Source organism: Xenopus tropicalis, chromosome 8 (genome assembly GCF_000004195.4).
Source record: "Xenopus tropicalis strain Nigerian chromosome 8, UCB_Xtro_10.0, whole genome shotgun sequence".
In the NCBI taxonomy this organism is placed as follows: Eukaryota; Metazoa; Chordata; class Amphibia; order Anura; family Pipidae; genus Xenopus; species Xenopus tropicalis.
In genome coordinates this window covers 71,555,565-71,580,116 of record NC_030684.2, presented here as the reverse complement: position 1 = coordinate 71,580,116, position 24,552 = coordinate 71,555,565, and the positions used below count along the sequence as shown (strand labels likewise).

At 40.6% G+C, this 24,552-nt stretch overlaps 2 protein-coding genes across 4 annotated transcripts; both read left to right on the top strand.

Moving 5' to 3' along the window:
- Positions 1–1,853: 1,853 nt before the first annotated feature.
- Positions 1,854–10,223, top strand: btn1a1 (butyrophilin subfamily 1 member A1). Its single transcript, NM_001113077.1, has 7 exons — positions 1,854–2,219; positions 3,807–4,157; positions 4,855–5,108; positions 6,766–6,882; positions 7,695–7,715; positions 8,860–8,886; positions 9,014–10,223. Exons 4-7 carry the CDS (start codon positions 6,771–6,773, stop codon positions 9,496–9,498), a joined length of 645 nt encoding a protein of 214 aa, NP_001106548.1. The 5' UTR covers positions 1,854–2,219; positions 3,807–4,157; positions 4,855–5,108; positions 6,766–6,770; the 3' UTR covers positions 9,499–10,223.
- A 9,457-nt stretch (positions 10,224–19,680) lies between these two features.
- rack1 (receptor for activated C kinase 1) lies at positions 19,681–24,294 on the top strand. 3 transcript variants are annotated; one of them, XM_012968220.3, is made up of 9 exons: positions 19,681–19,889; positions 20,377–20,471; positions 20,647–20,818; positions 21,183–21,330; positions 21,517–21,612; positions 22,647–22,757; positions 23,202–23,342; positions 23,527–23,637; positions 24,137–24,294. In XM_012968220.3, the coding sequence occupies exons 3-9, from the start codon at positions 20,661–20,663 to the stop codon at positions 24,200–24,202; spliced, it is 831 nt and encodes a 276-aa protein (XP_012823674.1). In that variant the 5' UTR covers positions 19,681–19,889; positions 20,377–20,471; positions 20,647–20,660; the 3' UTR covers positions 24,203–24,294. The 3 variants fall into 3 exon arrangements, with proteins under 3 accessions (XP_012823674.1, XP_012823675.1, NP_001004946.1); XM_012968221.3 differs by having other exon boundaries at positions 19,681–20,017; NM_001004946.1 differs by lacking the exon at positions 20,377–20,471 and having other exon boundaries at positions 19,712–19,889; positions 24,137–24,293.
- The last annotated feature ends 258 nt before the right edge of the window (positions 24,295–24,552 follow it).

Genomic DNA, 24,552 nt, shown 5'->3' with positions numbered 1-24,552 from the left:
CTCAGTGCCTTTTATTACATAACCCCCTTAGTATTTAATTTAATTATACAGCTGTAGTATGGTTTGCCTGACAAGCCCTATGCATACCAGGTTGCCCAGCATAATATTTCTGTATTCCTAACGGAGAGACTTTCCAAGAGTTTAAACCAGTCAGTTACCTAGATCTGAACTAAGAAGAAGGAAGAGCAGACATCACAGTTCAGGGATGTTTTGTTTGCGAGCACAAGTACTTAGTAAATTCTGACAGCTCTACCAACAGCAAAATATTGTGGATAGGCTACCTCAGACTTTTGGTTGGTAAGAAGATAGATATATCCGGTAAGAACTGCCAGCTTAAATGCAGCAGGGTTCCATAAAGGACATTTAAACCCCACAAAAATTTAATCAGTGAACAGCATCTTTGAAATCTTTCAATACCTGCCACTCTGGTTGTCCAGAGGTTAATAGTAACACTGCAGCATTCCCTTAATCACTTAGATTTCCTTCTCCGTCTGTAAACCACTTGGCCCCCTCCCTCAGGAATTTGCTTTGGCTGTTGGCTTGTGGGCATGCTCAGTTGTCCTAAGCTCAGATTACTAAACACGCTCTCCAGTCCAGCAGCCAGTGAAGAGATGGCACTGCTGGTTCCCATAGAAACTCAGCTCTAGCTGTCTGCTTCAGTTTTTTTCTCCTGAGGTCAACTTTACCATTACAGTGCTCAAACAAAACAGAACCTTTATCAGAAACTGTTCTGCCTGTGTGAGCCTGTATTCTTGATGAAATGTAGATTTAAATGTATCTGATTATGTATCAGAGGAAAAATGACCACCGGGTGAAAGCTGCTATTTGCTTTAGGAAAATGTGATGGTGCTGGCAAGCAGAGGGGATATATGCAGTACAAATTATGCCATTGTTGTGGGGAAGATGTGCCCAACAGATATACATTGTAGGCAAATGTAGGCTTTACATGTCCTTTAAATTTGTGGCAAACAGGTTGACTTTTCAGTCCAAGGCCTTGACCATATTCAGTGTAGCCTATTCTGGTACAGAGCAAAAGCAGCATTACAGACAAGGCTGCCATCCTAAGGGGCTGCAGTGAGGTAATATGTGGCAGAGGGGGGCTGTGAGATGGAAAAACACACATTTTGGGGCGTGAAAACAGACAGTGCTTGTGGTGGAGTTGGTGAGGTATGGGTATATTATATATGTGGAGTAATGGTATAAATTGCCTGTAGCCAGGGCTATTCAGGTGTATGGCCATGCATGCAAGAGGCATATTATTTTCAATGGGGTCCCATTTTACAGGGGCGGGGCTGCTAACTTTGTAGTATGGGCTGCAATAATTACTCATGGCAGTCTGGATTTCATCTGTAGAGGCTGGCAGCTCAGTATTCCCCAAAGACTCGTAGGTTTTGCAGGTAAAAACAAGCTGTAGTGCACCCTCCTATTATCTCAGGTAACATTTAGTAACCTTTCTGCAGCTTCAATTTGACTGTAGAGGTATTTAGCTACCCCTTGCATAAAAACAAAACGTATTTACAGAATATTAATGCCAGACAGACAGAAACATAAATAATAGTGGGACAATATAAACTTTGTAAGCAATCAAAAAACTTTCTTAAAAAACGAGGGAGACAAATACAAAGTGAGACTAATAAATGTAAATAATTAGCAAATTCTTTGTATTTTGAATTATCATTGCAGTGTATGTATTGGGGGTAATCTACGCAAATATTGTAAACTGAAGGCTACAGTGGAGGAAAGCGAAAGGGGGTAAATAACAGATTGAGCGAGGATAGATCAAAGGCGGGCTTTATCCGTATACGAGCGCCGACTGGCTGAATGCCGCATGTACTTCTTTCACTTTCGGTTGTGCGACAGCTTCACGTTCCAAAGTCGACTGTAACACACGCAAAGGTGTGGGGCACACAACAAGAAAGCTAGCGGAAGGATAAGACCGGGGTAAACAATAGAATATGCACGGAGAAGTGGACAGAATAGAGGAGCCTTATGTAGAACGGCGCGAATGAGGCGCACAAGAGCTGCAGTGAAGAGGGAAGAACACACTGACAGGGGCGCGCTATCCGAGCCCGAATGGACTTCCTCTTGTTTAACCTGATGGCATCTATGATTCTGGGAATCTCAGGTACTGCGCCACTGACTCCACTCTTTGCTGGTACTATAAAATGTCTGCCTCTGTGTCTTCCATGGCACCCAGCCTGTTTGGCTCCCTCGTCCAGGTAAATTGTATTTTCATTAAAGAAAAAAAATCCTACTGCCCGTGATCACCTTGCCCCCCAAGCTCTAAGGCACTTACAGTTTGGCTTTACATGAAGCTGTGTAGGGACTCCCATCGGCTAGTAAATGCCCTGAGGGGAGACAGAGGGTCCATTTAAAGGAGATATATTGGATAAACTAAAAAAAACAACCCTATTCTTGTAGGAAATAATGGTTTTGCTTTGGACTGAAAATTAAAGGAGACATTTCCTATGAAAATTAACAATGTACCAGGGAATTATACTCCTCTAGATATAGAAGGATTGTGCTAAAATAGTTGTATTTCAGACTGATTTATTGAGAAATTCCACAAAAACCCCACTAGTCCCACCCATCTGTTCCACTTTCTGCTGGCTGAACTCTCTGGATGAGCTGGGGAGCCAGCGGCCCTTACCCTGCACTGTAGGATAGGAACCAATCAGCAGCTAAGCTGACCTGATAGGGAACTGAAGCCTGTCTGTGCTTGTGTGAGTGCAAGGCTGTGATTGGCTCTACCCCTCCTACTGTGCTTCTGGCAGGGACCGTTAGGACACGCCCACCCCTCATTTGAAACACAGACAGGGACCTGAGAGGATCTATAGGGAGCTCCAATAAAGGGGCCATTGTTACAGATAGGATTAATGTTTAGCCCAAAGGGAAACCAGCACCGTATATTATTCATAATTGCCTACAAAATTAGGATTTTCCCCATTTATCTAATACGTCTCCTTTAATACTATCTGTAAAAATGGCCCCTTTATTGGAGCGGAGTGGGCGTGTCCTAACGATCCTGCCAAAAGCACAGTAGCAGGGAAGTAGCTGATCACTCCCTGCAGTCACACAAGCAAAGACAGGCTGCAGTTCCCTATCAAATCAGCCTAGCTGCGGATTGGTTCCTGCTCTGCAGTGCAGAGTGGTGAGCAAGCTCCCCTGTAGTGATGTGCAGGGCAACCTCAGCACATCACTTGAGGGTGGGTTTGGGTTGAGCGCTTCCGCTCGCTCTACTTGCCCACAACCTCCACGCCCCTCCCCTTATGGGATGTCATTGCGAGGCGGGCACTGGTCTATAAATACTGGGCAAAAGCTGAGTTGGGTAGAGTTTGGGTTGCAAGCGGGCGAGTTACGGTTGGGTGGGGACACATTTTTCTATACCCACATATCACTGCTCCCCTGCACATCCAGAGAATTCAGCTGCAGGAAGTGGAACAGATGGGCGGTCTAGTAGGGTTTTGGGGGAATTTCTCAAAAAATCAGTCTGGCACACAATTTTTAAAAGCACAATCCTTCTATATTGATTTATAATGTACTGGTAGAGTCTTAATTTTCACATGATATGTCTCTTAAAGAAGCTAGTAGTGGTACTGAGGAGCTGTAATTAGGCATAGTGACAGTGTTTTTGAAGGTATGGTTTAACTTTACCAGTGCACATGGTTTAGTTAGTCTTAGTTCTAAGAAACCTGCAGTGAGTTTTGTGGAGTTGTTAGCTGCAATTGGAGTGCCATAGTACAAACGATTTCTTTTTAATGTCTGTTATAGTTATCTGTCTTTTGGTTTTTCTCACTCATGACCAGGTCAGTTTCATGTTCAAACTCAGGACAAGGTGCTGACGGCAGCAGTAGGATCTGATGTTGAATTGCCCTGTACTCTTTCCCCTCCTTCCAATGCTGTCGGACTGTAGGTGCGCTGGTTTCACACAGTGTTTCACTCAGTTGTGTATCTGCTGAAAGATGGACGGGAGGACAGAGAACAACAAAAATCTGAGTATCGTGACAGAGCTTTTTTGAAATCTGGGCCCCAGACAGGCAACCTGGCACTTTCACTGCTCAAAGTCCGCATTTCAGATGCTGGCACCTACCACTGCTTTGTAGAGAACAGAACTATTGGAACTATTGAAGAAGCCCTTATTGAACTTCGTGTCATTGGTAAGTGTAATACAATATGAGAGCCTTCACTCTCTCTGTTTCTCTGTCTCTTTCTCTCTGGAATACCTCTCAGTTCTATACTGGGACGTTGCTTCTTTTAATTCCTTCTCTTAGAAGATGAAATAGTAACTTTTTACTTTTTAGCAGTACAGGAAATACAGTTGCCATCTCCATGCTGTTTTATCATGTTTTATTTGGAATGGAAATACTTTCAACGAATTACAAATACATTATAGGAAGCAGATGGAAGGTAATTAGGAAGTGACTAGCTAGGTTCAGATCTGCTTAGGCAAGAGTATAGTTGCTCAAACATGGACAGATGTAGCCATATATAGCCAGTAGAAAACTGCAAGTGAGCCATTAACACATTCATAGTAATTTAGAAGTAATCAAACCTTAGATTAAGCATTGGTAAAATACAAAAAGAGAACAAAAATAAATGTATAGTGACCGTTAAAATTCTATTTACATCTTAGAATCATCTCTTTTATTGCTACTGCTATACTTATTTTTTAACATTATATATCCTTTTTTCTCTCTCTACATACATTTCTTTCTCTCATGCATCCAGTAATTTTTAAAATTTCATATCAATATCTTGTTGCTGTCCCCATAAAGTCCTTTTTAGTTGCTTCTCCAGCCTATTCTTTCACCTTTCTTTGTAATCACCTCCTTGCTTTTTGTCTCTCTTATCCAGGTCTCGGCTCTCCACCACTTGTTAAAGTCTCTCTTCAAGGTAGCTTAGTTCAGCTCTCCTGCTTCTCCTCAAATTGGTATCCAGCTCCTGAAATGACCTGGAGAAGAGCTGACGGTGCCATTGTTAGTGCAGAAGCAAAAACAGAGAAGAATCCAAATGACGGACTAATCAGTTTAACAAACGATATTATTCTAAAAGAATTCACTGTAGAAAACTTCTTCTGTGAAGTGATCCATTCTGCCACTGGAAAAGAGGCACGGTCTCATGTTATGGTCTTGGGTCTGTTTTTATCTTTTTTTTTTTTTTTGTTTGTATATTTGTGTAAGTGACTTACACAGAGATCTTAGTTATGTCATCAGATACTGCTTAGCGATGTGGCTTATGTGACATGACCTATTGGCAAATGTTTTTTATAAAAAAATAATTTATCCTATATTGCAAATAATGAGAATATTAGAAGTCATCTTGGAGTCCCATGACCTGTATAATAACATTTGGCCTACTGACTTGTGCCTACATGATCATGGAACTCATGGTGACTTGTAATATCCTTATATTTTAAAGTAGAAGGTACAAATTATTTCATATGCAGTGTATATCAATGAAATGGGAACCATAATGACAATAAGGATTTTGAAAAATGATTCAGACAAATATCTGTTTGGTTTGTGTAATGGATCATAATTGAAAAGGAAATTTATAATCAGTGGGTGTGCCCCAGTGATTATTACTTTCCTTTTCATTTATGATCCATTATGTAAATCAGATAGATATTTGAGTCATTTTTCCAGTTTCTCCTGCATAAAACCAAGGGTCATTTCAGCTTTTTACATGGGGCCAAAAAAATGTTATGGTCATTATGACAAAGTCCTCTAAACTCACCTGTTCCTATTTTGTTGATATTGACTGCATATGGAATAATTTGTACCTCTTACTGTAAAATATAAGGATATTATAAGTCACCATGAGTTCCATGATCATGTAGGCACAAGTCAATAGGCCAAATGTTATTATACAGGTCGTAGGACTCCAAGATGACTTCTAATAGTCTCAGTTTTTACAATATAGAATTTTTTTTTTTTATAAAAAAAACAAGTGCCAGTGGGTTATGTCACATAAGTCACAGCTTCCTCTTCTAATTTACAGAATAATTTTGTCTCTTCTGTATTATATACATATAATCCACATAAGCCATGAATAAGATGTAAAAATATATTACAGCTCTGAGATCCCTGATCCTAAACAGTTATTCGGAAAGCTCTGAATTACAAGAAGGCAGTCTCCCATAGAGTCTATTTTAAACAAATAATTCCAGTCCTTAAAAATGATTTTCTTGTTTTTCTCTGTAATAATGAAACACTGGTTTGTACTTAGTGCTAACTAAGTAGCAATTCTGATTTTTCCCCCACGGACATTCAGGGCTGAATCGTCAGATGTGGAGGAAGAAACAATAGGAATTCTACCACCACCTGGGGATTCAGCCCTGAACATAAATTTGCTCAGGCGCTTCAATGGTGCCTGATCGAACTCTTTTAAACTGGCCGATCGGCGAGACGACCAATATCCGCAGCCTTTGTGATATTGGTAGTCTTGTCATGCATGCACTGAATATCATATGAAACAAGGTTTCATACGATATCATCGATGTGTGTATGGCCAGCTTAAGCTGCATGAATCCATATTTATTCAATATTTTTTAGTAGGTGTAATGTATGCTGATCCAAATTACGGAAAGACCCCTTATCCAGAAAACCCCATTCCAGATAATATTTACTATACAGTAATTATTAATTAATATCAGATTGCTGCACAATTGTTGCAAAGAAAGCACATAATATATTAGACATTAGCTTTACTTGTTCCATCTGGATATGCGTTGCCATTTATTTTGTATATTTATTATTTACACAGAATCCATGTTTCCACGTGTTTCTAAATGGGTTGCAGCCTTCATCGTGCTCCTGATATGTTTTCTTACTATAGCAGCTTTGGCTGCTTGGAGGTTCTATATTTATCGCAATAAAAAAGGTAATGTTAGAAGTCAAACCAGATACAAGTTAACAGGATGTTCATAGTGCACCTACATTACAAAATCCCCTTCTACATTCTGTCACATTGTCCTTTAACCTCCAAAATACAGCTCTAATGGGACCACTGACCATTCAACCTCTAACTGCTAAATCTTGATCACAGATCACATTATAAATTACTTTAGTACTTTAGTATGTGTGGCCCCTGCCTGGTGTTTGAGTGATAAGATTCTAAAGGGGTAGTGTGAGTGTGACAAGTGAAAAGAATGTGCTGGGATATTTGGATTCTATTAACCCCCAACAAATACTGTAGAAAGGGGAATCAGACTTTCCCATTTTCCATTTAAAGGAAAAACTAAGATCTCAATAATGTATTATCTTTTAATAAATGAAAATTGGTTGCTTTCCATCCTCTGCAGTTTCTGTACATGTAGCTCCAGGATGCAGAATTAAAGGACAGGAAACCTGATTCACAGAGGGGTGGTAAAGTGTTGAGTACTCCGCACTGAATTTTTACCTTTAGGGGAAAGGCTTCCTTCGCTAGGGCTTCTGCATGTGTGGTAACACTTTACGATTTTACTCTACTGTGCACGCACACATGTAATTACTTATGAGGAATGCCTGGCAAAGGTAAGTATTATAAGTGTCAAGCATGTGTTTAATTTTTTACCCCATACTGGTGCAGTTTAAGTAACAGTAATCAGGGAAAAACTTTCCAAGAGGATGAACTAGCAACCTAACTTTAACTAACTTGCCCCCCCAAAAAGAATAGTTTTCCTGAGACTTTAATATGTACTCTTTTCTTTTCAGCTCCTCAGAAACAAGAAATTGGTGAGTATATAAAAACAAGTGCACACAGATATAATAATATACGTAACAGTGTAGCATTAGGGTTGCAGCTGATAGAAGTCTTGTTTTGTCATTCAAGAAGAAGCAGTAAAAGCAAGAGACCACGTAAAGTTTTTTGCATTTAAGAAGCAAATGTATTTAAAATAATATCCCAAAGTCATATATGCACTTGATTAATGGAAAAGAAGGCTAAAATAGGATTTTTAAACACTGACAACCCATATGCCCACAGGCTTTACCAAGAGGATGCTTAGGCCAAAGAAAAGAGTGATTTGGAAGTTAAAGAGAAATTCATCTTTCATGGTGAAGCTTGGGTATCAAAATTTTCCAACTTGCAGTGCTTACCATTTATTTAATAAAACTGCACTGCTTTTAGCAGCCCCTGCAGGCTGGGACAGCTCTGAAATGCAAAATGGAGACCTGTTCTTTGAAGACTCCTGTCTGACAGTGCCACATAATGAGTGTTGAAGCACAACATGTATCATGAGCCTTACAATTGCTTGAAAAATGTACACAGAGGGTGGTGATAATTTAATTAGGTATTTCATCTTTAAATTAACTTTTAGTATGCTGTGGAATGTTCGTTTTTTATCTTTATAATAGGTTTTTTATTACTTGCATTCACTTTCTGCCTCTTTGCAGCTAGCAATTTTTAATTATATCTGGTTGGTGGAGGTCACTGACCCCAGCAACCAAGAAACTATTGATCTCTGAGGCTGCAGCTTCAATGTTGTTTTTGTTTTTATTGTCCGTCATTTTTAGTCTGTCACTGAAACTCCTGCCTGATTGCTGGAGTAAATTGAACTTCTGGTTATACCCCTGATTTGCCTCCATCCCCTGCAACCATCAAAGCTAACTTCCCATGTTCTACCCACAACACCTGAACTGCCATAAACTCCTTATTGTTACCGACCTGTAATTTTTTTTTTTTTTTTTTTTAAAGTGCTCTTCTCAACAGGCGGAGCAAAATACAAGTGGTATCTGCCATTTAGCTATAGAAAATGGGACACAAAAAAGGAGAAGTTTTCGCTTAGATCACTTGTTGATAAAGTAAAAACACAAATATCATATAATTACATTTCTTGCAAATAATGTTTTCTCTTCTCTCACCTTATCTTCTCTGTAGAATGGAGAAAAGTTTCTGTTTATAAAGGTATGTATTTGTAAATCTCTCTTCATTTCATTCCTTCAATATCCATGTAACACTGAGCACAGTGTATTTCCTATTTATTGTTTATTCCTGATTCTCTGTTTTCTTTTTCATATCCCTGATATGGCAGAATCAGTTCTTTTTGACCCTTTTATGGCTTCTTCTCATCTGACCTTCTCTCCGGACTACTGTCTAACACAAGCAATGGAAAATCCTCCAAGCATTAAAGATGGCTATGTGCTTGCACAGCCGTGCTTTGATAGTGGCAGACATTACTGGGAGACAGAAGTGCACAAAGGAAGCGATGGAGTGGGGTGCTTAATTGGAGTGGCAGTACTCCCCAGAGAGTCCAAGGACATACAGATACTGTCGGCTATTGGTTTTGGACAGACAGAATCATATTTCAACATTCAATGTGAGAGGGCAATGCTAGTAGGTATTTTTATAGACATTGAGGAGGCCACTGTATCATATTATAACGTAAACACATTTCAGCGGCTGCACTACGACAAACTTATTAACACCAAAGATGTATCTCCCTTTTACTGTGTAGCAAAGGGGGTTACTTTTAAACTGAATCCTGATCCTTGTAGAAAATATACAGATGCCCCATAGACCAAAGTGATTCCATGGATCTTGTGATTTGAAATCATACAATGTCATGACTAAATTTGCTGCAATTGTGTCATGCAGCAGAACGCATCAACACTGGAAATCTTTGAGGTCTTTGGGAAACCTTATTCATGAATATACAGGTATTTATCAAACCCTTCACTGACACTTGGCTCTCTGACTGTCCTAACTATCTTTTCCTAAATTAATCAACATCATCTCAAATTAAAACTTGTCTCTGCTTCCCCTTTACTATTACTATGGATGACCTTCTCTAACCCTACTAATACAGCATGCTGCCTGGGAGTAGTAGATTTTTTCTCCTTCTCTAATCACACCTATCCCACCTGGACTAACTGCTTCAGTCTTTATCAAACTGCCACATGAATCCTCCTTCTCAACAAGAGTACAATGAATAGGGCTTAGAATGAAGATACTTTTTGCCACAAAATAATCACAATCAAATCACAAAATAATGCATTTTTATTATTTCTTGAGCTATTGCAGTTTGGTCCTTGCAAGGTAGATGATTAAATTACCAGTTTACAGATAAGCCTCCCACAATATGGACTTTTTATCTGTAAGACAAAACAGTCACAACAAAGGAGTAAAAGGGCATACTTAAAATGTAATTCATGTTGTAATATTGTATTGTTTTCTGTCTGTTCTGTGTATGTATACAATGCTGTGTATACAAATTCTGATGTAAATAAAAAAATGCAAACATACTTACATACAATGTAGCTGTGTTCTTTCAGAGTGGCAGCTATAGCAGGAAGCTCCTTGGGTGCCTCTATGATAAATTGAATCTTGCAAACAAAAAACAAATCCAGTGGAGCCGTGGGCATCAAGGGAACCAGAATGTCCACAATCCGCACATATGCAGTACATCACTTCCTTCTGTGCATGCAACAATCGAGGGCTGGGGGGGGCAGCTGTGCAACAGTAAAGGGGAAATGAAGAGAAAGGGAGATAAAAAGGAGAGGTTGGAAGGAGAAAAGAAAAAAGCAGTAAAAGAGACATTGACACCAGAACATTGTGTTCTTGCTACAAAACTGTTGAGTTTGTATAACAAGATAATTTGCTCTACATATGCTAAATTGTACTACAACCTTGTATCTGCCAAAAATATATAAATGTGTACAGCCACTTTTAGCCTGCTCCTTGTAATTCTAAGGCCAAAGTGGGAGACAATCCAGTTCCGATTTTATCTTTTGAGGAGCAACCTGTCATTTCATTGATGCTAAGGCTAACGTGCAATGGAGAGTTTTAGTCACAGAAACAATGCGTAGGCCTTTCCACAGGCGGTTTTCTTTGTTGCCAGTGGAAAGGCATTTCAGAGAGATAAGTTGCCCACCGTAGCAGAGATCTATTACAGGCGACTGAATCTCTCCATGGGACATTAGCCTAAAGTTGTCCCTCTCTGTTCAAGAGAAAGAAAACCCTTCTGCTTTCCCTTCTATTTTTTAATAGGAAATAGGGACACCTCGTGTTCATAGCAAACTCCTCAGAATAGGAGATGCCAGAAAGATACATAGCTACATTTAATCCTTTTTCTTCCACTGTCCAGGATATCTAGGAAACCCCTCCTTCAGTTGATGTCCTTGTGATAACCTACCGAAAGATGATGATTTTGGCTATAACTGATAGCAAAATGGAAAATGAGCACAGTATCTATTAGTAATAGCAAGGCAGCCGTAGCACTTATTTTATCTGTCAATGTTTTCTTGGCTGGAGTAAGTTGTTTTTGAAGCCTAAACAAAGATTATAAAGGAACAAATATCAAGCTGACATGTTTTTTTTTGAAGGTTGCAAGTTTTTAGGTTTCAGCATGGCCTTGCAAGTACCTTTAATAAATAGTGTCAGTATGTACACAACATTATGTCTATCTGAGCTCTGGCACAGTTGCACTTGCATTGGTAAATGAGCCCTTGTGAGTGAGCTTACTAAACACATAGAGATGTACATTATTGTGTAGGTGCCTGAAGGGTTCTAAACAGTTCCAAACAGGGCAGGCTGCATGAGATGGCTTTGACGGGAGGGGATTACTTGTGGAAGTGGCACTAATAAATTACAGGGTTGAATGCAATGGTCTGCAAAAAAAAAAGCTACTATCAGTGGCAATCTGCAAAAAAAAAAAGATTCACAAATAATTAATGTGCTATTCATACTACATGGGTATTAAAGACAGCTCAGAATTATAGGCAACAGGAATAAAGCATAGGTTTTTGCACTAAGAACCCAATTTTATACACCTAGTTCTATAAGTATAATTTCATCATCATTGGGAGGTTTAAAAGAGACTGGGCATATCGAGAGAAGATCCACTCATTTGGCGACCCCCCCAAATGAGCAGATCTTAAAGTGCATGGCCACCTTGAGCTTTGTGGTGTAGTGGCTCTGAGTGCAGGTACATGTGAAAGCCACGAATCAGCCCTGTGTGGCTGTAGTCTTAGTGATACACATCAGATTTCTGCCAAAACAAATGCTTGTACTTTTCAGCAACAAAATCTGCTCTGGGTGTGTGCATTTAGAGCCACTGTGTCGCCCTGGGTCCAGGCACATGGAACGGAATTCAGCACCGAAAAGCCATTCCAGTGTAGGGGCTGATCACTTAGGGGTATATTTATCATGGTGAGTGAAGCATTAGCAGTGATGTTGCCTAGGGCAACCAATCAGCAATTAGATTTCAACCGTTAGAGAACCAAACCAAAGCATCTGATTGGTTGCTATGAGCAACATCACCAGTGATGTTTTACTCCACTTTTTACACAGCATGATAAATATACCCCTTAGTGATGCAAGGGCTGGCCTGATCCCATGGGACCCATGGGTTGGAGAGGTTTTGGCCAGGGAATCACATTTTTAGCAAGTGGTGGCCCCTTCCACCATCAGCATGAACTTACAGTGGATATATAAAGTCTACACACCCCTGATAAAATGTCAGGTTCCTGTTCTGTACAAAAATGAGACAAAGAGAAATAATTTCAGAACTTTTTCCACCTTTAATGTGACCTGTAAACTATACCACTCAATTGAAAAACAAACTGAAATCTTTTAGGTGGAGGGAAGAAAACCAAAAAAACTAAAATAATGTGGTTGCATAAGTGTGCACACCCTTAAACTAATACTTTGTTGAAGCACCTTTTCATTTTATTACAGCACTCAGTCTTTTTGGGTATGAGTCTATCAGCATGGCACATTTTGGGGCTGATTTACTTACCCACGAACAGGTCGAATGGAGTCCGATTGCGTTTTTTTTCGTAATGATCAGTACTTTGCGATTTTTTCGTATGTTTTGCGATTTTTTCGGATTCTTTACGAATTTTTCGGATCCAATACGATTTTTGCGTAAAAACGCGAGTTTTCCTATCCATTACGAAAGTTGCGTAAAAAGTTGCGCAATTTGCGTAGCGTTAAAACTTACGCGAAAAGTTGCGCATTTTTCGTAGCGTTAAGTTTTAACGCTACGAAAAATGCGCAACTTTTCGCGTAAGTTTTAACGCTACGCAAAATGCGCAACTTTTTACGCAACTTTCGTAATGGATACGAAAAACTCGCGTTTTTACGCAAAAATCGTAATGGATCCGAAAAATTCGTACAGAATCCGAAAAAATCGCAAAACATACGAAAAAGTCGCAAAATATTCGTTTTCAAGTCGGAACTTTTCCAATTCGGGTCGGATTCGTGGGTTAGTAAATCAGCCCCTTTGACTTTGCAAGATTTGCCCACTCTTCTTTGCAGAAACACTCCAAATCTGTCAGATTGCTTGGGCTTCTCCTGGGCACAGACCTCTTCAGATCACCCCACAGATTTTCAATCGGATTCAGGTCTGGGCTCTGTCTGGGCCATTCCAAAACTTTAATCTTCTTCCGGTGAAGCGATTCCTTTGTTGATTTGGATGTATGCTTTGGGTCGTTGTCATGCTGAAAGATGAAGTTCCTCCTCATGTTTAGCTTTATAGCAGAAGCTTGAAGGTTTTGTGCCAATATTGACTGGTATTTGGAACTGGTCATAATTCCCTCTATCTTAACTAAGGCCCCAGTTCCAGCTGAAGAAAAACAGCCCCAAAGCATGATCCTGCCACCACCCTGCTTCACTGTGGGTATGGTGTTCTTTTGGTGATGTGCAGTATTGTTTTTGCGCCAAACATATTTTTTGGAATTATGCCCTAAAAGTTCAACCTTGGTTTCATCAGACCATGACACCTTTTCCCACATGCTTTTGGGAGACTTCAGATGTGTTTTTGCAAAATGTAGCCTGGCTTGCATGTTTTTCTTCGTAAGAAAAGGCTTTCGTCTTGCCACTCTACCCCATAGCCCAGACATATGAAGAATACGGGAGATTGTTGTCACATGTACCACACAGCCAGTACTTGCCAGATATTCCTGCAGCTCTTTTAATGTTGCTGTAGGCTTCTTGGCAGCCTCCCTGACCAGTTTTCCTCTCGTCTTTTCATCAATTTTGGAGGGACGTCCAGTTCTTGGTAATGTCACTGTTGTGCCATATTTTCTCCACTTGATGATGACTGTCTTCACTGTGTTCCATGGTATATCTAATGCCTTGGAAATTCTTTTGTACCCTTCTCCTGAATGATATCTTTTAACAATGAGATCCCTCTGATGCTTTGGAAGCTCTCTGGGGACCATGGCTTTTGCTGTGGGATGCGACTAAAAAATGTCAGGAAAGACCAACTAGAGCAGCTGAACTTTATTTGGGGTTAATCAGAGGCACTTTAAATGATGGCAGGTGTATGCTGACTCCTATTTAACATTATTTTGAATGTGATTGCTTAATTCAGAACACAGCTACATCCCCAGTTAGAAGAGGGTGTGCACACTTATGCAACCACATTATTTTAGTTTTTTTGGTTTTCTTCCCTCCACCTAAAAGATTTCAGTTTGTTTTTCAATTGAGTAGTACAGTTTATAGGTCCCATTAAAGGTGAAAAAAGTTCTGAAATGATTTATCTTTGTCTCATTTTTGTACAGCACAGGAACCTGACATTTTACCAGGGGTGTGTAGACTTTTTATATCCATTGTATTTGTCTTCTGTCTAACTGACATTGCTTATTTATATACTCATACCTGCCCTGCCCCCTTTGGTGGTATCAGAGATGGAGGGGGTTGGGTGTGAGTATATAAGGATCAACAGCTTCCAGCAGGTTCAGGTATGGGTAGGAGGAAGGATAGGGTCAAGTACAGGTTGACTTTTGCTGCACATCACTTTCAGACTGTTGACATGCTTGTGCCTTCTCTCCTCAAACTGTTCACTAACAAATAAGTAAGCTTAGCTATGACACAGTAAACAGGCACAACTCAATCTTTTAACTATATAAACACATGTAATCTGAGTCTTTAAAGGAAAAGTAACACTAAAAAATTTTAAGTAAAAAATCTATTCTACCCTGCCCCAATAATTGCCCTATCCTACACACCATTTATTATTTTGAATGCTTTATTCGAAAATACCTGTTAAAACTTGGCTTCCGGTCATTTGAAATAAGGCGATACGGTGATGCAGGGCAGAATCCACTATGCAGCGATCGATTGAATGATCCTAGCCTGACTCCTTCCTATACAGAAGGAAGGCTAGGTACGATCAATCGATCATCGCATAGTGGATTCTGCCCTGCTTCGCAGTATCGCCTTATTTCAAATGACCGGAAGCCAAGTTTTAACAGGTATTTTCGAATAAAGCATTCAAAATAATAAATGGTGTGTAGGATAGGGCAATTGTTGGAGCAGGGTAGAATAGATTTTTTTACTTAAAAAATGTTAGTGTTACTTTTCCTTTAAAGGACATGTAAACCCCACACACAAAAATGTAATCAGTGAACAGCCTCTTTTAAACATTTTAATACCTGCCACTCTGGTTGTCCAGCTGTTAATAGTAAGGCTGCAGCATCCCCTTAATCACTTAGATTTGCTTGTCCTCCTGTAACCCACTCGGCCCCCTCCCTCAGGAATTTGCTTTGGCTGTTGGCTTGTGGGCATGCTCAGTTGTTCTAAGCTCTGATTACTAAACACGCCCCCCAGTCTAGCAGCCAGTGAAGAGATGGCATTGCTGGTTCCCATAGAAACTCAACTCTAGCTGTCAGCTTCAATTTTTTTTCTCCCAACCAACTCTCCTGTGCTCAGCTCAAGCAAAGCAGAACTTTTATTAAAGACAGTTGTGCCTGTGTGAGCCTGTATTTTTGATGAAATGTAACTGATTATGTATCAGAGGAAAAATGGCCACCAGGTGAAAGCTGCTATTTGCTTTAGGAAAATGTGATGGTGCTGGCAAACAGAGGGGATATATGGAGTACAAATGGTGCCATTTGGGTGGGGGAGACGTGCCCAACTGATACATTGTAGGCAAATGTAGGCTTTACATGTCCTTTAAAGTGAGAGAAGGATAACACAAAATATATAGATGTTAAAACAAAATTTTGTTAGCAATTATGTAATGACAGTATCTCTGAAGTGGTAGTTTCCCTTAATTAACTTTTAGGGCAATGACACATGAGGAGATTAGTCATCCCATAATTTCCTCTACTATTGGCAACTGATCTCCTCTGAATGCTTCAATACCAGCAATAATGTAATAATTTAAATCAGTAAAACATAAATCGCCAGTAGGAAAGCATTCAGAGGAGATATGTCTATCACCGCTAAAGAAGATTAATTCTGGGGGTGATTAATCTAATGTATTATTACCATTAGTATGTTATAAAATTCCTTTCTCTTCTCTATCTTTCCAGCTTTCTATAGGGGTCGCTGACCCATTCAGCCAAATAATTGTTGCTATGTGAGCAGGGCTGCCATCAGAAACTTTGGGGCCCCTTACAAGTTATTTATATGGGGCCCCCATGAACTAAAGCACACAGTACCAAAATTTTGGCCTTGCCCCTTGTTTGTGCAATATATAGTAAATAAAGTATCCCCATTAAAAATATTATAGGTCACTGAGGAGTTCCATAACCATAGAAATACACAAGGCTAACGGCTGGTTTATATTTTACTTTATTTCTTATAATATACAAGTTATATTAAGTCATTTGACATAAATTACTGTTTTAAAGGATATAATGTACAGTTTGGTCCCATAAGGAAATGACCAAACTGTATATTATAAACAGCTAATTTTACGCTATACTAAGCATTTGATTAATGTGCTAATTAACAGTTCATTGGGGCCAGTATATTTTGCCCAAGTTGAAACCCTACACCAGTGTTTTTCAACCTTTTTTGGGCAAAGGCACACTTGTTTCATGAAAAAAATCACGAGGCACACCACCATTAGAAAATGTTAAAAAATTTAACTCTGTGCCCAGCAGCAGTGCCCCCCTAGTACATTGGTGCCCAGCAGCAGTGCCCCCCTAGTACATTGGTGCCAAGAGCAGTGCCCCCCTAGTACACTGGTGCCAAGAGCAGTGCCCCCCTAGTACATTGGTGCCAAGAGCTGTGCCCCCCTAGTACATTGGTGCCAAGAGCAGTGCCCCCCTAGTACATTGGTGCCCAGCAGCAGTGCCCCCCTAGTACACTGGTGCCAAGAGCAGTGCCCCCCTAGTACATTGGTGCCCAGCAGCAGTGCCCCCCTAGTACATTGGTGCCAAGAGCAGTGCCCCCCTAGTACATTGGTGCCCAGCAGCAGTGCCCCCCAGTACATTGGTGCCAAGAGCCAGCCCCCCTAGTACATTGGTGCCCAGCAGCAGTGCCCCCATAAGTCAGTGTGCCCCGTGGCCCCCCCTAATACATTGGTGCCCAGCAGCATTTTACTTCTGCTCTTCAGCGGCTTCAGCAGCATCTTCCCCTCACGCGCGCCGCCTCTGCACTTCTGCCTACACGCGACCGCACACAGGCCCTTTTATAACGTTGTGCCCCGTGCGTACTGACGTCACCCGTACACACGGGGCGCAACCAATGACAGGGCACGGATTTTATTAAAGGGGCCCGAAAAACTGTAGCATCGCCAGGCCCCCTTTGAAAGTAAAAATTGCGGCCCTGCCTACGGCACACCAGGCAACATCTCGCGGCACGGAACAGCGGTTGAAAAACGCTGCCCTACACTACATCCTACCCTGCTCTGGCTGGAATTGCTTGATATGGAAATAATGTAAACTGTATAAGTTAAACGGTCAACGATCTTGTTGCGGGGCCCAGTAACTAGTCAGTAGTATTTTAATTGGTGGTCAGTGGAGTTTATATGTATAAGTTATGTAAATGAAAAGCCTAGCATCCCAATGATGTTGCTGTGGGGTCTAAAAAAACAGCCATTCCCCTGCTTGAAAGTTTATGTAGGAGATACTAACATAATTCAGTAAAATTGCCTCCAATATACAGCTAACATTACTCTATAACAAGCAGTTCATATAAATAATTAAAATGAATAATTAACGAGCTAAATAGTCAGTAAGTTCATTGGTGATCAGTGGAGTTTCCCCATCTGCCCCATATCGCTACAGTGTGACGGCAGCCCTTTATGTGTGGCTACAATTGTATTGCTACTGAAATTTTTTACTACTTATTCTTCTTTTCAGGCCTCTGCTTGTCAACATTCAGTTTCTTATTCAATCCATTGTCTGGTTGCCAGGTTAAATTAGTTCCTAGCAACCAGATTGTTGCTGAAATTCCAAACTGGAAAGCTGCTAAACAAAAAGCTTGCAAACCATAAAAAATAATGACATATTGCAGTTGTCCTAGAATGTCATTGTCTGTATCATATTATTCCTCCACGTATCCTTGAATAATGTTTAAATATTACCCTACAACTCCAATTTAACATCTCCAGAGTTTATCTTTTCCTGGAATTCCTGGTGATTGCCCAACAAAGGCATTTTTTTCATTTTAGATTTTACATTGTCTTGAAATTTAAGAGGTATGTTACAATTAGTAATGTGCAGCATGGGCCGCCCTACTATACCCCCAGAATGAATACTTAACCAACAGATAGTTTATATAATTTTAAGTGACCTAGTAATCTCACCAAAATGGAATATATATATATATCAGTAAATATTGCCCAGCTCTAACCGTAACAGGAAGTAGTGTGGGAGTTAAAGACAGAACCCTGTCTATTCATTGGCTGATGGGGCCTAGCATGTATGTGTGCCTTGGCTTGTTTGTGTGCACTGTGAATCCTATGATCCCAGGGGGTGGCCCTTAATTCTTAAAATGGCAATTTTCTATTTATGATTACGCAATAGCACAAACTACTAAAAATGTCTATTTTTATGAAAATGGTTTATTTAGATGAAGCAGGGTTTTACGTATGAGCTTGCTTATGCAATATATTTTTGTAGAGACCTACATTGTTGGGGGCTATAGTTCTCCTTTAATGGTGGTTTCAATCCCAGTTTACAGTTTGGTTCAATCAAAAATAGTGAGAACTTTGCCATAGGCTGCGTGTGGCTTAAAGAGCAGAATTTTTTTTTTTTTATAAGGAAATTGTTCAGTGCAGGAGATACTGCAGTGTCCCTGCCCTAGTTCAGGTGGGGGAGTAAGGAGCAGGGCGCAAGGTGTGGACTATAATGCCAAAAGGTACCCCTACAAACAGAGATAACTCTATAAAGGAGATTCCCCAGTGGTGAAAGAGACCCAGTGGGGCACTGACTAATATAATACATGTAAAGCATGTTTTGAAGCACTTTTAATGTTTCTAATGTTTTATTTCCTGTTTATGACAAAAAAAAACTACTTATGCCTGCCGCCCAGTATCCTCATGATAGTTACGTTTTAAACAACAATATATCCAAGATGTGCGTGTTCCACACTTACGGCAGCTAACATTCCACAACCAATATGGCGCCAGCACACAGTCATATAAGCATGGGAACCCTCTCACGTGTGCTACAATCAGAACGCAAACTAGCCTGCGTACGGTCAGCCTATCCCCGCGATTTCTCTATTTGACAGGGAAAGTAGTCACCAGTTGATTTAATAGCCAATTCTGTTCTAGCGCTTATACCTATGCTTGGAATTCACGTTGTCATTCATATTTTCTTTTTTTGTCTTGTTTTAAAAGATTTTAAAGTAGCGCGATTTTTTAGCCTAAGTTGCACTGTACGACATTCTGCAACTCGCTGCCATGTTGAAACTCGTTTCTGGTGATGTAAACAAGTAATGCATCCGGGTAAAGGCGTCCTGACGCAAGGCGGCGCAGCGCGCTTACGTCAGGACGCCGCTTTGTATAAAAGGCGAGGCGAGGCCTAGTTCAGCCTCTCTTCGGTCGCTTTAGGCCCGGTGTCTACCATCTGTCTCCATCCTTTGCCGGTGGAGCGGTTTCGGACTCATCGCAGCCATGACTGAGCAAATGACACTTCGGGGGACCCTAAAGGGCCATAATGGCTGGGTCACGCAAATCGCGACTACCCCACAATTCCCGGACATGATTCTCAGCTCTTCCAGAGGTGAGATGCATGAGACGCCTACTGTAGCCTATCGATCCACGCAAGTTTATATGCATTGCGGTATCCGGGACCCCGTTTATCGTTAGAACAAGAGCATGAATGCTTACACGTTGCTTTTTTCAGCCCTGGTAAATGTGATTGCTGTAACTACTTAGTGTCGCTGTGTGATATGTTACTGTATCGGGGCTAAAATGGCTCCTCATTCATTATGCGTCATTGGAAGTCCTAACTATAATGAAGCTTTTCTTTATCTGTCGTTTTGATTAGCAAGGGAAAGATGGTGGTAGATTTTGCGGGCTAACTTACCTTTTAATTATGGTGTGAGCGATATATGATGTATAGTGGCAGCTATTGTTTGCTAGAACTTTGTTCCTTAGCCCTTGGTACTGAAGAATTTGCAGGCTGACAATGCCATAGAGTTGTATGAGCAGTGGTGGAAGTGTTTTTTCTTTGCACATCTCATGTCTTCATTTTTCTTGCATACTAGATAACCTCATTCTTCTGGCAGTTTGGGTTGTGCAAAGGAAAAACATCTTCACCTGCTTACAGACATAAAATGAGACACCGTAGACCAATGACAAGGTATGGCATGGCTTCGCTGTGATGGCATGGTTTATTTTGGGAGGGTTACCCCTGTGTGGAACTGCCTTGTTGGAGGTTTACTGCATAGAAGTTGAGGTTACCACTTATTTAAATCAGCAATAGTGTTCTTATGTCCTTTGACTTTTTTTTTTTTTTTTTTTTCCTCTCTGCACAGATAAGACTGTCATCATGTGGAAGCTGACTCGTGATGAAACAAACTATGGGGTTCCACAACGTGCTCTCCGGGGTCACTCCCACTTTGTCAGTGATGTGGTTATCTCTTCAGATGGGCAGTTCGCTCTCTCAGGATCCTGGGATGGAACACTCAGACTGTGGGATCTTACAACGTGAGTACACTTATCCTTGTTCCATTACCTGGCCTGTTAAATGGCTGCTTTTCAGAATGTTCAGCAAAAGTTACTGATCAGCAGCAGGGAATTAGACATGGTTTCAGTACTACAGAATTTGACTTATTACTTGGATAGAAGGAATGACTGGACTAACTTTAGCATTAAGAATCATTTGAGTCCACTTACTGTCAGACCAGAATATCCCTGCAGGGGAAGCATATGACAAAGGACCAGTTAAATAGTAACCTAGGTAGAGGGAAGCTATGAATCTGTCCCTCCCCCTGCAGGGTGGCACAGAAAGGAGTGTTCTGAGGGGAATGGATACTGTCATTTTGTCATCGTGTCAAATATCCCTCTGCAGTGGCACCACCACACGCCGGTTTGTAGGACACACCAAAGATGTCCTGAGTGTCGCTTTCTCTGCTGACAACCGGCAAATTGTGTCTGGATCCCGTGACAAAACAATCAAGCTGTGGAACACTTTAGGCGTTTGTAAATACACTGTGCAGGTATGTATGAGCGTTATAACTATATTTTAGTTCTGTTGGTCCACGTGATTAGAACAATTGTATTCTGAGTGTCTAATATAGGCACACTAATTTCAGGATGACACTCCTGCAATTATGAAGGGACCAAATAAACAGTCATTCTAGGTCTTTTGGCAGGCTGTTTACTAATGAAGCTGTCTTTCTTAGGAGGAATCACATACTGAATGGGTGTCCTGTGTCCGGTTCTCCCCTAACAGCAGTAATCCCATCATTGTATCCTGCGGCTGGGACAAGATGGTGAAGGTGAGTATTTTGGATGCCTCCAGTCTTAATACGGGTTCAGAGTTTTTTTTTTTTTTTTTTTTTTTTTTTTAAATGCATACTTGTTTGGTAAGTAAAGTGTTAAGCAGCTTTAAAGCGTTTTCACTCCCCCTTTAAATAGTGCACTACTGACCCCTCTTAAACAAGTACTAAGAACTAAGCCCTGAAAATAAGTGGCTAGAGATGCCCACTTTTATATACTGAATGTTCAGGTCTTCTGCAGTTGTCACGGGAACTCCCCATCTTGGATTTTATTAGTGTCGGTGACACTCGTGCTCAGTGTGCAGTTGAGATGCTAAGTCTAGGGGTTGTCGCAAATTTTCTAGCCTGTCAATAGTTCTAAGCTCGGGAAACAGAACAGAACAGAACATGTGCAGTGAATCATCAGAAAAGATGGGAAGCTACTGGGGCACATTACTTCTAAAGGGCTATGATTTCCTAGGGCTGTTACAAAAGCGCAAAACACATAATGTAAAAATAATTATGCCCTACTTCTGTAGTTAATCTTGCAGCTCTGCTTTCAGCCCCCATACATGGGCCTACCAGACACAGCATTTGAGTGATGAATGAATATTGTAGTGGCAGTACATGTGTGGCTTTTTTTTCTATTCAGTGTCGACACTGAACAAATTAGACAAATTGCAGAGTTGCTGCTTCCCTTCTGGCTGACTGGAAATTGGCCATGAGGACTGCTGATCCTTGATCTACCAGAATCATGGAATTATTTATCTTCCCCCCCCCCCCCCCCCCATCCTTTTGTATTGGCTATATAGGCACACAAAGTAGGCCCATATGGTCAAAATTGGCCAAACTACCCTACCAAGTCATGGCCAGTATCCTCTTGCACCTTTTTAAGAATACCATATGGTACAGGTTGTTTACTATATGAAATCTTTCTCTCCATAGTTTAACATCTGTGGATATGTACATAGTGCATTTAATCTTTTTTTTCTGTGTACACATCCTTGGATTCCAGTAGCCTATAGTTGTATTCTAAATGACTTTTCTTATTTCAGGTCTGGAATCTGGCCAATTGCAAACTGAAGACCAACCACATTGGTCACAGTGGTTACTTGAACACTGTTACGGTGTCACCTGATGGGTCTCTGTGTGCTTCTGGAGGCAAGGTACGAAACGTCACTTGATAGAGAAGTAGTTGGACTAGAATGGTTATGAGGCATTAGTTTTTGAATAGGATGAATTGAGCATGCAGTTTGCAAGCTTGGATCTTTGGCCTAAAATGTGATCTGCAAAATGTGAGGTATAATAGGCATTAATAGAAAGATGGTTAAAATAACAAAGTTTGGTTCCCTGTCCTTAAGATCCTACAGTATAGACTGGTAAAAGGTTTGAGCTTACAGAAACTATTGAAATGAGATGAATCCTAGTTGAGTTTAGGATGTAGCAGGTGTAGGGTTTTTTTGTGAAAATGCAGGGAAAATAAGCAGATTTTTTTTTTTTTTTAAATGGAGTCAGTCATTCATGGGTAGCTTAAGTAGTTTATCAAAAATAACCTTTTCCTGGTACTGCTTGCTATATTATGGCTTTTGTATTTTTATTTCTTTAACTAGGATGGGCAAGCTATGCTGTGGGACCTGAACGAGGGGAAACATCTGTATACTCTTGACAGTGGTGATGTTATCAATGCTCTTTGCTTCAGCCCCAATCGTTACTGGCTGTGTGCTGCAACTGGACCCAGCATAAAGATCTGGGTATGTACATATATTGTAATTGTCTAGACTTGTTTGGCAACCTTGCAGTGATGCATTCTCTTAATGCCAGCTGATGTTTACTGCTGAATCTCAGAGGCTGTTACTGAGCAATATGTAAGTGCAGCTAACTTGTAATTTGTAGTTTGTTTGACAAGCTAACATGCAAAAACCTGTGTTTTATCAGGATCTGGAAGGCAAGATTATTGTGGATGAACTTAAACAGGAGGTGATCAGTTCCAGCAGTAAAGCTGAACCCCCACAATGTACTTCTTTGGCTTGGTCAGCTGATGGACAGGTAATAACCTGAATACTTTTATCAATGTGCTTTAAAAAGTAGTGTTTGGGGCTGATTGAAAATTTATTCTAGCCCCACCCAACTGTTCCACTTCCTGCTGCTTCCTTTTCCAGGCTGTGCAGGGTTGCCGGTGGCACTCTACTCACTGCTCTGTAGGATAGTAACCAATCGGCAGCTAGGCTAACCTGATAGGAAACTAAAGCCTCTCTTTGCTTGTGTGGCCGCAGGTCTGATTGGTTATTCCTCTCCTTCTGGCAGGGAATGTAAAAACACCCCACCCCTCACTTGAAATGTGGACCTGAGAGGCTATAGAGGGAGATCTAAAAAGGGGTGGTTTTAACAGAATTTTTATACCAAGGGGAAACGAGAACCATTATATTAATGATTGCATACAATATTCAAATTTTTTTTTTTCCCCCTTTGTCGATAGTATTTGAGACACTGCTCTTGCACTTGAACTTTATTACACTACACTAAACTTTTTTTCTTTTTACTGCAGACACTTTTTGCTGGATACACAGACAACCTGATCAGAGTATGGCAGGTCACTATTGGTACTCGCTAAATGGCCCAAGGATCCTTGTTATGGCAGCCGGAGTTTGTGAAGTAGTCTGATCGGTGAAACATCAAATCTATTAATAAAGAGTTGCTATAAATTCTTGCTGTGCAAGTTTTCTTATTTACCAGATGGTCATATAAAGTTTGGGAACCCCTCTTAATTCTTTGGTGTTTTGTTTATCATTGGCTGAGCTTGCAAAAACTTTTATGCAAACAGTAGAATTTCAGCAGTGACAGTTTATTGGATTAACAAAATATACATCTTACATCAGACAGGTGCATATTTTTGGCACCCAAACATATTGCATCAATACTTGTTGAGCCTCCTTCTGCAAATGTAACCACCTAGACACTTCC